We start from the raw sequence: 12,467 nt of genomic DNA, 5'->3' as shown, positions 1-12,467 counted from the left end.
GGCGTTTCCGCGTCTATGGAGTCTTAGCATAACTAGGATTCTAGAGTCTTATTGTTAGATAAAAATGTCCAATCGTCGCTAAGGTACGTACCCGCACATGCGCTCACGATTCTGAAGGCGGTAAGGTAAATGTAAAATGTGAAGAATGGCATGAAATTTATAATACAGTTTTCTTTACAAATAATGATTGTGCGTCAAATATACCGACGCTTTTTTAACCATCTAAAACCGCGCGCAGTTCTTCCGAAACCGTACAAGGATCTTTACAAGTGCGTGCAATTTCTTTCAATTTGCGAACGTTTCTTCTTAAACAACTGCAATTTTCATCAAACCATTTTTTTCATTCGTATAAAATTGCAAAGTTACAAGCTGAGATCTCGCGAAGATTGAGTGTTGCAATTGATCGCTCTTTACCTGCTTTGTGTTTTTCACTTTAAAACTCAGTGTTCTTCTTCTCATAATAGATGCAACAAGCGCAAACGTCTGTATACTTGTTCGCGATACAACACAAATTATTACGAGACCGAGCGTTACTATAATCAGACACGCACACTGATTGCTCCGAGAGCTTCTGTAGATAATGCATCGAAGTCCTATGTAGCTCAAGTCTTAATTAGGAAAACGGTTCAATCGCTAAGTAAGAAATGATAGAAATACTTAAGAGAGTGCACGAACATGTGCACTTCTGGGGGGCGAAAAATGACATCTTAGAAGATAATTCGGACGAGAGGAGCACCAGCAGCGAAGACTATATATTGGATTCAGACGACGAGCAAAAGGTGATTAAGGACCGACGCGACGTTTCAGAGATTTGTAATTTAATGAATGCTTGTTCTTAAGAACGTACATCTTTCAGCTTCTTTACTTAGAGATCAGACTGCCGAACGTCCATATCGAAGATCCGAATGAGCTCTAGTCAGCGTTATCCGAAGCAGAAAAACAAGAATTTGAGGCACTGATAGAAATAAAGAGGTGGGAATGTTGATACCCAAGTTAGTACCATGGAAGACTGCCGTTTTAAAACATAATTATTTCAGCTCGTTGAGGAGAACACTAAAAAGATTTATAGCAATTTTTAAAAAATCCTGTTTTGATAAACGTACCGTTATTTAACGAAATGCAGGCAGGTAATGATAAGTTTATATACTTATTATAGTATAATTAAATTGTACAACTAAATGTTATTGTTTGCGTTTAGAAAGCGTTCTCTTGCGTACACTTTAACGTGACGCGAATGTGATATACGCTTTCGCGTATACCGCTCTCTACTATACGTTGGAGATTATTTGAACTGTGCCGAGGAGGCTGCCCATTTCTCTATCTGTAAAAATATGAGGGATAATAAGGTCTGCAGAGATGCGGACTCGGCAATTAAATCTGTAATGAAAACATAAAAAGCGTTAGCAGCTTGTACACCTATATATCAATATAAATGCAACCTATATAATATTATAATATATTATTATTAAATATGTATACTTAGGTTGATTGGTTGGCACAAGACGAAAAACTTTAACGGCGTTAAAGCAAGCCGGCGTTTCCATTTTGCAAAGATCGGGCTCCGAAATGAAAACCGTTTATACGTTTTCGGCACTCTCCGAGCTCCACCGATTGCTGGCAGCAGCGAAGAAAGAAATATTAACCTGCAAGAGCGACAATTAAAAATTCACAAAGAGATTTTCGTAGAGACATAGCAAGACGTCGCAAGCTTGTCGAGAAAAAGTATACTTTTGTACTTGAAAAAGCTAGAATATTATTTATTATAGGTAAAAAGCGCCGGGGCACGAGTCTTGTAAATGCAAAGTTTCGTTATTTATTGATATGCTGTATGTACATTGTGCTGTCATTTATTAAAATAAAAAAATATTCTATTAATATGTCATTTAGATCCGAATTAATTATTCATGTTTAATTCTCTTAATTGAATGTTCTATATTATCATTGCTTTATGCCGATTCGTTCCCTTCGACATTTCCCTCGATTTTGTCCCATTCCGCAGCAGCCTCTAGAACGAGGGATGTTAATTCCTTAATTTCCTTGTTTTGCATGGTATCGTTCTTGCTCAATTCTTTCAAAAGTTCCATTATGTCTGTTTTCATGAGTTTTGCAACGACGTCTTTCGTACTTTTCATCATATTTAACGCAATTTCGATACCCTTACGTTGTAAGTTACTGTCTGGATTATTGAGTGAAAGGTGTAGGAATGTCCGCCATATATATCCCAGCTGAGTAATTTTTTGCAAGTTTTTTTGCTGGCTGCCGTTAACGTTGCTACCGCTTCAACTGCTGCCTTCTTTGTACATTCATCTTTGCTGCCTACCACAAACCAAGTCATAAGATCCTTAAGTTGATAAGATCTCTGCTCAACATACTGAATAGCAACTTCACGGCTTAATACCAAATTGTTTATGAGTTATGCATACGCGCAGTTCAACATGTTGTAATTATATCGCTCATATAGTTGTTGAAATTTTCAAATCCCGAGTCGTTGAATATATGTAGTCGCATACTATTGTCGACACTAGCTAGATTGCACAAAGCTGTTAGAGCCTCTCATCTCTCATTGACGATTTATTCGCAAACGGTTGAATAACGTAATATCTTTCAAATTTACTCAACTTGCACAATCCCAAAAACGCTAGAATCCGAATTATATCGTTATTAGATTTATCCAGCTTCTGCAATATATTTACACCTTTATCTATGAACTCGTTGAACTTATTATATTTAGTTGCAGCGGCAATGACACATTCTCAAACCACTTTCTGTTGCAATACGTCATCCGTTTCCGTCATAGCAAAGATCTTCTCAACCATCTCTTTTTTGAAAATAATTGCGTCTGCAACTTTAAACGAGCCGAATATCAGGGTTATTATCGCAACTACTCCACTCACCTGTAAGACAATCGATGATAACAATTTGTAAATTTGTACATTTTATGAAACAATAATTAATTTAAAAAATATCAATAGGTAGTTTTATTTAATTTTGATGAATAATAGGAGAAATAATATGCTTTAGAAAATACGAAATAATAACGAAAAATGGCAAAGTCGTATTCTTCAGTAAATTTTGATTAAACTCTGTTATAACTGTATTTTAATACGTAAGTTACAGAATATACAATATTGACAATTGAGAAAAAAATCTTTTTTGACATTTTTGTTTTAAAAATATAAAGTTTAAATTTCTCAAGCATGCTATGGTTAAAGAGATAATGGATTCTTTATTTTAAAACGATTTAAATTCAAACGACGAACAAAACGTAATTAAGGACTGACGTGTTAGAAATTTGTGACTTGATTAATGCTCGATCGTTCTTACAAATGTATATCTTTCAGCTTCTTGACTTGGAAACCAGATTGCTGAACGTCAATTTCGAAGATCCGAATAAACTTTAGTCAGCGTTATCGTCGCAAAAATGCGCCGGATTAGTTACTGCGAAATTTTGCGATTAACTCCTAATTATTACAAGACAGAAACCATACTTTTTTTCTAAGAATCATAAATAAATATAAGATCGTACACCTCAATGTTTTGAACTTTACATACACATATATGTAATGTAACAACAAAACATTCATTTCTTTTAGATCCAAATATGAACTACTTATCAGGTTTTATTAAAATAGAAATAAATGTTTTATTTATTTATTATGTAACGAATAATATATTGGTAGAAAGATAAAGGTAACGATTATAGTACAAAATATAATAGAATAATAATGCAAAAAATTTATCGCCTTTGAAAAAATTCCGCCTCCGCTAATTCTTTGTCTTATTCTGCCCTGTGAACGAGATGCAGCAGCTCTACTTGCATTTGCCTTCTTCGAAGATAGCTCAACTTACGCAGGATATCTCCCATCTGCTCCAGGAAATTGTCCACTGCATCCTTCTTTGGCGCATTTTCGCGAAGTAACTGCTGCAATATGTTGTTATGCAGTGCCTGCACATTGGGGTCGTACTGTCTTCCTGTAACACAAAAAATTCCATTTAATGCATTCAAAGTAATGAATTTTCCTACATTTTCATACATTGTTAAACAAAACTAATTGTCCATAAAAAAGTAACACAATTATAATAAAAACATAAATAAAATATTAAAAAATAGTATAAAATATATAAAAAAATGCACAATAAAAAGATTAATTTCAGACTATTAAAATACTGCGAAAAATTTTTATGAAAAATCAGCACAATATAACAATTTATTAAGAGTTATGAAAAATATAAAGATGTATCAATTAATTATGAAAATCTATGAGACGTGTGTCGATTATCGATTAATCAAAATTAGCTCACTTTTTTTTTCTCGTGGTCTACAATCGGCCGAACTTCCTACTCTTTCAGGATTGTCTGGCGTGCTACAAGTTCTTGAAGAAGACACATTACATTCCTCGAATTCGGAAAGGTTTTGATACCCAAGTTAATGCCGCTGATGGACATGCCGGAAAGAAAATAATTTTAGTTCGTTGAGAAGAGGACCTAAGAAGATTTAAAGCAATTTATAAAACATCCTGCTTTGATAGACGTACCGTTATTTAACAAATTGCAGGTTGGTGATAATAAATTAATATGCTCAAAATGGTATAATTTTAATTGTGCAACTAAACTTATTATTTGCGTTTAGGAACTTATTATTTGCGTCTCTTTACGTACCCTATAACGTAATATACGCGCTTACATCATAAAGATCATTCTTTACTAAATTGGATATTATTTGAAATGTATCCAGGAGACTGCCCGTGTTTTTGTGACTATCTGTGAGAACATGAGAAACAATGAAATTTTCAAAGATGCGGACGCGGCAATAGAATCCGTTATAGAATACGTAAAAAGTGAGTAGCCTCGTACACCTGTATATGAATTTAAATGTAAACATTATAATATATTATTATTAAATATATATGTAGGTTAATGGGTTGCCACAAGATGAACAAATTTTATTGACGCCAACATTAGCCGCTTCCACTTCGCAAGAATCGGGCGTCGAGATGAAAACCGTCTATACGTCTGCGACACTTTCCGAGCTCCACCGATTGCTGGCGCAGCAGCGAAGAAAAAAATTTTAACCTGCAAGAGCGGCAATTAAGAATTCACAAATAGATTTGCGCAGAGACATAGCGAAACGATCGACGCAAGCTTGGCGAGAAAGAGTATACTTCTGTACTTAATGCAGCTAGAATGTTATTTATCGTGGACAAAAAGCGTTGGGTCAAAAGTCTTGTGAATGCAGAATTACATTATTTATTAATTATACTGTACATACATTGTGCTGTCATTTATTAAAATAAAAAATAATTCTATTAATATGACATTAAGATCCCAATTAACATTTACATATAATTTTCTTAATCGACATGTTTAAACACGTCTAAACTATCAATGTTTTGTGATAATGCTTCATCACTTTTGTCGTTTGTCTCGATGTCGACTATGTGCGCAGCAAGCAGTAAAGTAGTACGTGCTAATTTCTTGATCTTGTTGTTGTCTGGCACGGTATCGTTCTTGGACAATGCCGTCAGTGGTCCCATTATGTTTATATTTTTGATGAGTTTTGCAGCGAGGTCTATTGTACTTCTCATCATATTTAACACAATTTTAGTACCCTTATGCTGCAAGTCATCGTCTGTATTAATGAGTAAGTTGTGTAGGAATTTTAGCAAAGGATCCGCATAGATTATTTCCTCGCAAGCCTCTTTGCTGACCGCCGTCAGCATGGCTACTGTTCCAGCCAATGCCTTAATAGTATTTACATTTGTATTTTTGTTTTCGAACAATAATGTAAGATACCCAACTTGATAAGATCTCTGCTCGCAATATTGGACAGCAACTTTACGGCACAATACCAAATTGTTTATGAGTTGTGCGGCCTTTCGTGTCAACATGTTGTTATCGTCATGCATATAGTCCTCGAATTTTTCAAATCCTGCCTCCTTGAATATATATTCTCGCACGCTGTTGTTGACGCTAGCTAGATTGCACAAAGCTGTTAGAGCTTCGCATCTCTCATTTACGGAACACTCCGAATTCAGGAGATTTATGATTGTCCAAACAATCTGCATGATTATCTGATCAGGAAATGCTGCAGGAGGTATCGTGTGTGCTAGATGGACTAGGGCTTGCGAAGCATGCTTTTTGCCCTTGTCTGTGCTACTCAGCGCTAACGACAATAATGCCTCCGCGCCGCCTTGTTGAACAACTATTTCTCTCAACTCCTGTTGACTGCATATCGCATGGAAAACGCGGGCTACCAATTCCTTGCAGTTCTGATTGTCCGTTTTAGCGAGTCTCGCCAGAGCGCTAGTCACACCGACCTCCACTAACGCGCGCCTTATTTTCATGAAGTCGTCCTCTTTGGGCTGATCTCTCCCGGAAAAATAATATTTGATAAACATTACCGATTCTATCATCTCGGGTATAAGTTCATTATCGTCATAAGCGCAACACAAGTTCACCAACATAATAGTCACGTCGTAGAGTACCGATTGATCATTAGTCTGCTCGGTTAGCTCAATAATTGCTTTTACTGCGGCTTGTTGTTGGTCTTTGATCAACTGCTCTTTGACCTCGACGTCGATAGTGAGATACCTCAGGCCCTTAATGGCCCATTTTCTCATCTCTTTATTTTTTTTGGGATTAATCAAGAATCGTGCGCAAACCTTGGTCAATTTCTTCATTGTTCCATCCGCGAACTGCGCAAACGGTTCGATAGTCGTGTAACTGCTTAAAATGCTTTTTTCAAACTTGCTTATCATGCACAGACCCACTAACGCTCGAACTCGTATTGAATCATACGTAGAGAATATATACAGGTTCTCCAATATACGTACACATCGACATATAAACACGTTGGCCTGTTTAAATTTGGTCATTGCAACAGTGATACATTCACAAACCACTTTCTTTTGAACCACGTCGTCATCCGTTTCCAACATAGCAATGATCATCTCAAGCACCCCTCTTTTAATTATAATTGCGTATGCAACGTCTAACGGACCGAACATTAAGGTTGTTATCGCAACCACTCCACGCACCTGTAAAACAACGGATTAACAATTTACAAATTTTTACGTAAAACAATATTTGATTAAAAAGAAATTAAGGCAGCTACAGTGTTATTTAATTTTCTTGGATGGCAAAGTCATATTCTTCAATAAATTTCGATTAAACTTTTATAATAGTATTTTTTTTAATTAAAACTTACAGAATGTACGATATCAACAAATAAAAAAAAAAATTTTCTTTGGCATTTATGCTTTTAAAATAGTTTAAATTTCTCAAGTATGCTACGGTTAAAGAAATAGTCGACCCTTTATTTTGAAACAATTAGAAAAGATCAGAAGTTACGAAATTCATACTTTGGATTTTGAGTCAGATGTAAGCAATTTATCCTTAATAAATTTCTCAATGGCGTCGATAAATTCTTCCTTAGCAGCATCATAGTACACGTTTTTATATATTTTTGTTAAACACATGCTGATTTTAATTTGCGTGGAAAACGTGATGTTCATCGAGGATTCTTCGTATTTGTATTCTTCCATTTCACTGGCTATCTCCATTAATTTTTGCAAACCACGAAACTTGATCAATCGTTCGGCCCAGCCTAACTCGGTATGATGAATGTTACATATAATAAGTTCTATTATTGCGTCTCTAGTAAGGCCTGCTATCGTTCTATTCGCTATATTATTCAATAAGCATGACAAAATCGTATCAAGTTCATTCTTGTGTGTTTCGCACGAAGTCTTGTCGGGTTTTGAATCGGTTTCATCGTTCATGCCGCTGTAAGTATTCAATATATTCTGAAATCAAATTATACAATAAATTAATTACTAAAATACGTGTGTATGCTAGCTACATTCTAGTCAATAATATTTACCTGTAAACAAATTTGGGACGCCTTGACTCTATCTGTACATGTGCTGTTCATCATTTCCAGACAGCGAAGCAAACCAATATATTTCAGAACGAGCTCGGTTCGATTAATATTGTTTTTGCATAACTCGCCTAAAATACGAATCGCGTACGTCGCTTTCTTGTTCTCTTCAACTTTTATAAGTTGTGCGAGTTTTGATACACCTTCGTTCTTGAAGATCTCCTCGGCACCTGCTTCGTCACATGCGTTCACAAACAGATTATGCATAGCATATTTACATTCCTCCTCATCCGCGCTCTCGTTAAATACAGAATCCATCATTTGTGATATCTAATAAAATGCAGAAATAAACGTATTTTTAAATATAATGTGTAATAAAAATGTAAATATCTGTGAAAAATAATATTTGTATCATGTAATTTCTATCTATATAGTGTGACTATTATCCCGAGAGAAATTAATAATTATATAATTAAAAAAATAAACATAATTTAATTTTTCAAATTAAGTTTAGTAACAAAAATTCTTACTAATATATCCCTAGTATAAGAGAAATGTGTGCCATGATAATTTTTACATTATCTTTTACATGACCAAATATTATGTCTTGCAAGTTGATGAACGTTTGTAATAGTTATGTATATTTACCGTAGCTCTAAGATTTGGGTCCTTATGACGATCTTGTAAGCGTTCCTTTACGACTTGAATATCTTTGTTATTTGGGTCAGATGAAATAATAATCTCCGCGTCCCGGTGTGCCTCCTCAAATCTCTCTAACGCTTCTAGTGCTTGACATCTGCGATACAATGCTTTATTACAACATATCTTTAACGCGCTGTCGCAGTCTTCAATAGCATTCTCGTAATCGTTCAGCTTTAAATAAGTGGCAGCTCGATTTTTGTAGTACACTGTTTTCTCAGCGTTGTTCTCTACTAGGTTCAATGCGTTTGTGTAGTCACTCAATGCTTCTGACCAATTGCCTTTGTTAAACTCTTCGTTACCCTTCTCCTTCCATTTTTGTGCAGTCATATTTGACTCTGTCATGGTGGAATATCTCTACAACATAAAATATATGATGCATTATGTTTTAACGTGGGAAGACTCTCCGTGATATTTTATACGTTTTATCTTAAATGCGAAAGGCATAGAGTATATATGAAATTAATTCTAAATAATTATATGCAAGTATGAGACATTAAGGGATCGAAAAATAACAATGCAATTGCTAGTGTAAGATTTGCAAATGAATTGTAAACAACAGTTGCCAAAATTTTTATATTATAGAGTGCTAACTTTCACTAGCATTGGAAGACAGTTTTATTGTCGAACAATCATTTTTCACATAAACAGGATTATTGGAATTTATAATTATGACTGAATTATGACTTAATTCAATTATTGATTGTCGATCGCGAAAAGGAAAGTTCGAGTTTGGATCGGCAACGATTTATGACATTACATTCAAATATTTTATTTCGTCTTATTGCAAAAAATGCAATTATGTTCTGCAAAAATCTGGCGCAATTTACACTTGTCTGGGAAAACCGTGCAAATTATCTGAGACGCGCAAGGAATTTATTTGCGTGATATTGAATCTCAACGTTTTTCTTTATATGAAGGCATCTAACTCTGGTCGTCAATTAACCGAGTATTTGTTTATCAGTTTTTTTTATACATCTAATTCGTTGATCTTTTCAAATCAGTTCGGATGTGTTTCGTGTAAATAGACCAGCACAATTGCCGGTAATGTAAGAATATATCATAAGAAAATAAAGACTCGAGCAGCAGTGTTTTTATATTTGTGAGGGGTCACATTTCAATGAGATAAATATTACAGTTCACAAAATTTAATTTTTTAGTTACATAAAAAGGGAAACTTTATTATCGCATCGTTAAAATACGTTCTATCTGAAATCAATTTTAAAATTACGACTTATTATAAAATTAGAGTGCCATGGCATTTGTCGCTTTTTTCTTCATGCAACAAACGTGAGATGCATAAAAAAATATGCGTTTAAGTTAATGCAACTTACTCAACCTTATGCCGCGTGCCTCGTGCCTCGTATGTAGTTTAACAATCCTATATAGTGGAACTACTGGCTCGTTTGGCCTCACCGTTTCACTTAAACACGTTATACAATAGCTTTTGCATTACTTGTTTTGACGATATGTGAAAGTATTTTTAGACAAAATGTAATAATCTTACGTTTTTTTACGAATACTTCTATTATGTCGAATTGGATCACGTCATACGCGGCAAGCTTTTATTCTGATCGTCGCAGCGAAACAGAACAGAATGTAAAACCTTTACCTGTCGAATAGTTTTCTCTTTGTAATGTTCTCTCGTATCGCACCTTCAAACTTCTTCTTCTCGCCCCACGATTGTTTACGATCCTAGCACTTTTCAAGGACTAACTTAAACCGGCGAATGTTATCCAAAAAGAGTGCTGAGCGCTGTCACCCTGCGATAGAATTTCATCCTGATTGGCTTTTCCTAGCTACGTGACCGACTAATGAAACGCGCGTCACGTGATTTTCGAAAGCGCGCGCGTTCTCGGTCACGTGAAAGGTCATAGATTGATTTTTTGCAGAATGCGGAACGAGATGATATTGCGGCGATAAGCTAACGATTTTTAATCGATCGTATTTTTTGTAATAATTGGACAGCGGCAATGGGCAGACAAGCGAAAGGCCGTCATTTTGTGATATCTAAGCGCATCAAGCTATCATGCCTAATCTCGCGTACTTTGTAACAATATAATAGTAAACAAAATTTTTCTTTTTTAAATTGTTTAAATTGTTTCTATTTTCTAAAACTTTTGGACTATAGATAATAGTCCAAATAATAAATAATAGTCGGTTTCGAGATATATTCACATTGCAATATATATTATTATTAAAATTACGTTATTTTATTATCAGAAATACATTATTTTTATTATAAGTAATTTATTATTATTATTTTTATTATAATTAATTTATTATAAGTAATTATGTCATGTATTATTAATGGAAATAATTTCAAACTCCACCGCATACAATTTTGGAGTCGGTAGATTTTGTATTTCCTGAGCACGAATCTGAGCGGATTCAAGCCACATTTTTGCGACGTCGTAAACTGAGATTTCCGATTTAAACAATTTACAATTTTAGTCAAACGTTACAGTAGAATTCTAAAATATATTTTCTAAAAATCAGTTTGTAAATTTTCTCAACTATCATTAGAACCTGCTTTTCTTGTACTACATGTATAATAAATTATAAAATTAATATTACACATTATAAATTACTCCAAGTTGTTTCGTATGCATGTATAAAGGCCATTGCACGTAACAAATTTTAGTCGTAACCGTAAGAACCATAAGAAAATTTACCAATTATAATAGATTATTTTCCGACCATGAGGGGAATAATTGGTCGAAACGTTGTGTATTTAAATATTATATTAATAAATGGCCAGTTGGGTCGAATTGAACCATTTCTTTTGTTTGATTATTATTTGTGTTTAAAAAGCTTCTGCTTGCGTGCACTTTAACGTGACAAACATACGGCGCTTACGGGTAAATCGCTCTTTACTAGATTGGAAATTATTTGAACTGTGCTGAGAAGGCTGGCTGTATGTTTCTATCTGCGAGAATATGATGAGCAATGGAGTCTTCAAAGATGTTCGGCATTTGAATCCGTTCTCGAAAACGTAAAAAGAGTGAATAGCTTGTACATCACCTACATAAGAATATAAATGTATATATTATAATATAATATATTATTATTAAATATATATATATATATATATATATATATATATATATATATATATATATATACTTAAGTTTATTTGCCGTTTTGCAAGAGTTAGGCGCTGAAATGAAAACATCTATACGGTCTATACATCTGCGGCACTCTCTGAGCTTCACCGATTGTTGACAGCAGCGAAGAAATAAATTTTAACCTGCAAGAGCGGCAATCAAGAATTTAGAAAAAGATTTTTGCAGAGCGACGACCTAAGCCTGTCGAGAAAGAGTGTACTTCTGTACTTGAAGAAGCTAGAATATTATTGGGTAAAAACCGCAGGGGCAAGAGTCTTGTAAATGCAAAGCTTCGTTATTTGTTAATTATATTGTACATTGTTGTACATGCTGTCATTTATTAAATAAAAAAAAATAATAATTCTATTAATATAACATTAAGATCCCAATTAACATTTATATAATTTTCTTAATCGACATGTTCTAAATTATCAGTGCTTTGTGACAATTCGTCACTTTCGTCGTTCATTCTGATTTTGTCCCATTCTGCAGCAGCTTCTGAAGCCAATTCCTTGATCTTGTTTTGCACGGTATCGTCCTTGCTCAGTGCCCTCAATGCTTCCATTATGTCTGTTCTCATGAGTTTTGTAGCAACGTCTTTTGTATTTCTTATTATATTTAACGAAATTTCGATACCTTTACGTTGTATATCACCATTTGGATTAGAAAGTAAATTGAGATAAAATGGGAATTTTAGCGAGGAATTCAAATAGAGTATTTGCTCGCAAGCCTCTGTGCTGACCGCCGTCAGCATCGCTACTGTTCCAGCCATTGCCTTAACG

At 34.5% G+C, this 12,467-nt stretch overlaps 2 protein-coding genes and 1 pseudogene across 3 annotated transcripts in view; 1 reads left to right on the top strand and 2 right to left on the bottom strand.

The window, feature by feature from the left end:
* Window positions 1-464: 464 nt before the first annotated feature.
* On the top strand, window positions 465-11,967 carry LOC112456927 (annotated as a pseudogene).
* Window positions 5,290-10,277, bottom strand: LOC112456935 (protein unc-45 homolog B-like). 2 transcript variants are annotated; one of them, XM_025019755.1, is made up of 6 exons: window positions 10,191-10,277; window positions 9,913-10,001; window positions 8,528-8,935; window positions 7,883-8,209; window positions 7,362-7,805; window positions 5,290-7,037 (listed from the first exon to the last, which is right to left on the bottom strand). In XM_025019755.1, exons 3-6 carry the CDS (start codon window positions 8,921-8,923, stop codon window positions 5,352-5,354), a joined length of 2,853 nt encoding a protein of 950 aa, XP_024875523.1. In that variant the 5' UTR covers window positions 8,924-8,935; window positions 9,913-10,001; window positions 10,191-10,277; the 3' UTR covers window positions 5,290-5,351. The 2 variants fall into 2 exon arrangements, with proteins under 2 accessions (XP_024875523.1, XP_024875522.1); XM_025019754.1 differs by lacking the exon at window positions 9,913-10,001.
* Window positions 11,968-12,075: 108 nt separating the features above from the next.
* Window positions 12,076-12,467, bottom strand: part of LOC112456934 (protein unc-45 homolog B-like) — a 5,046-nt gene continuing 4,654 nt past the window's right edge. The window contains 1 exon segment of the mRNA XM_025019753.1: window positions 12,076-12,467. This exon segment is cut by the window's right edge and continues 30 nt beyond it. Within this exon segment, the coding sequence (XP_024875521.1) occupies window positions 12,095-12,467 (373 nt within the window). The 3' untranslated portion in view covers window positions 12,076-12,094.

Source organism: Temnothorax curvispinosus, unplaced genomic scaffold, assembly GCF_003070985.1.
Source record: "Temnothorax curvispinosus isolate PA1 unplaced genomic scaffold, ASM307098v1 QBEX01007309.1, whole genome shotgun sequence".
NCBI lineage: Eukaryota > Metazoa > Arthropoda > Insecta > Hymenoptera > Formicidae > Temnothorax > Temnothorax curvispinosus.
This window is presented reverse-complemented; position numbering and strand designations above follow the sequence as displayed.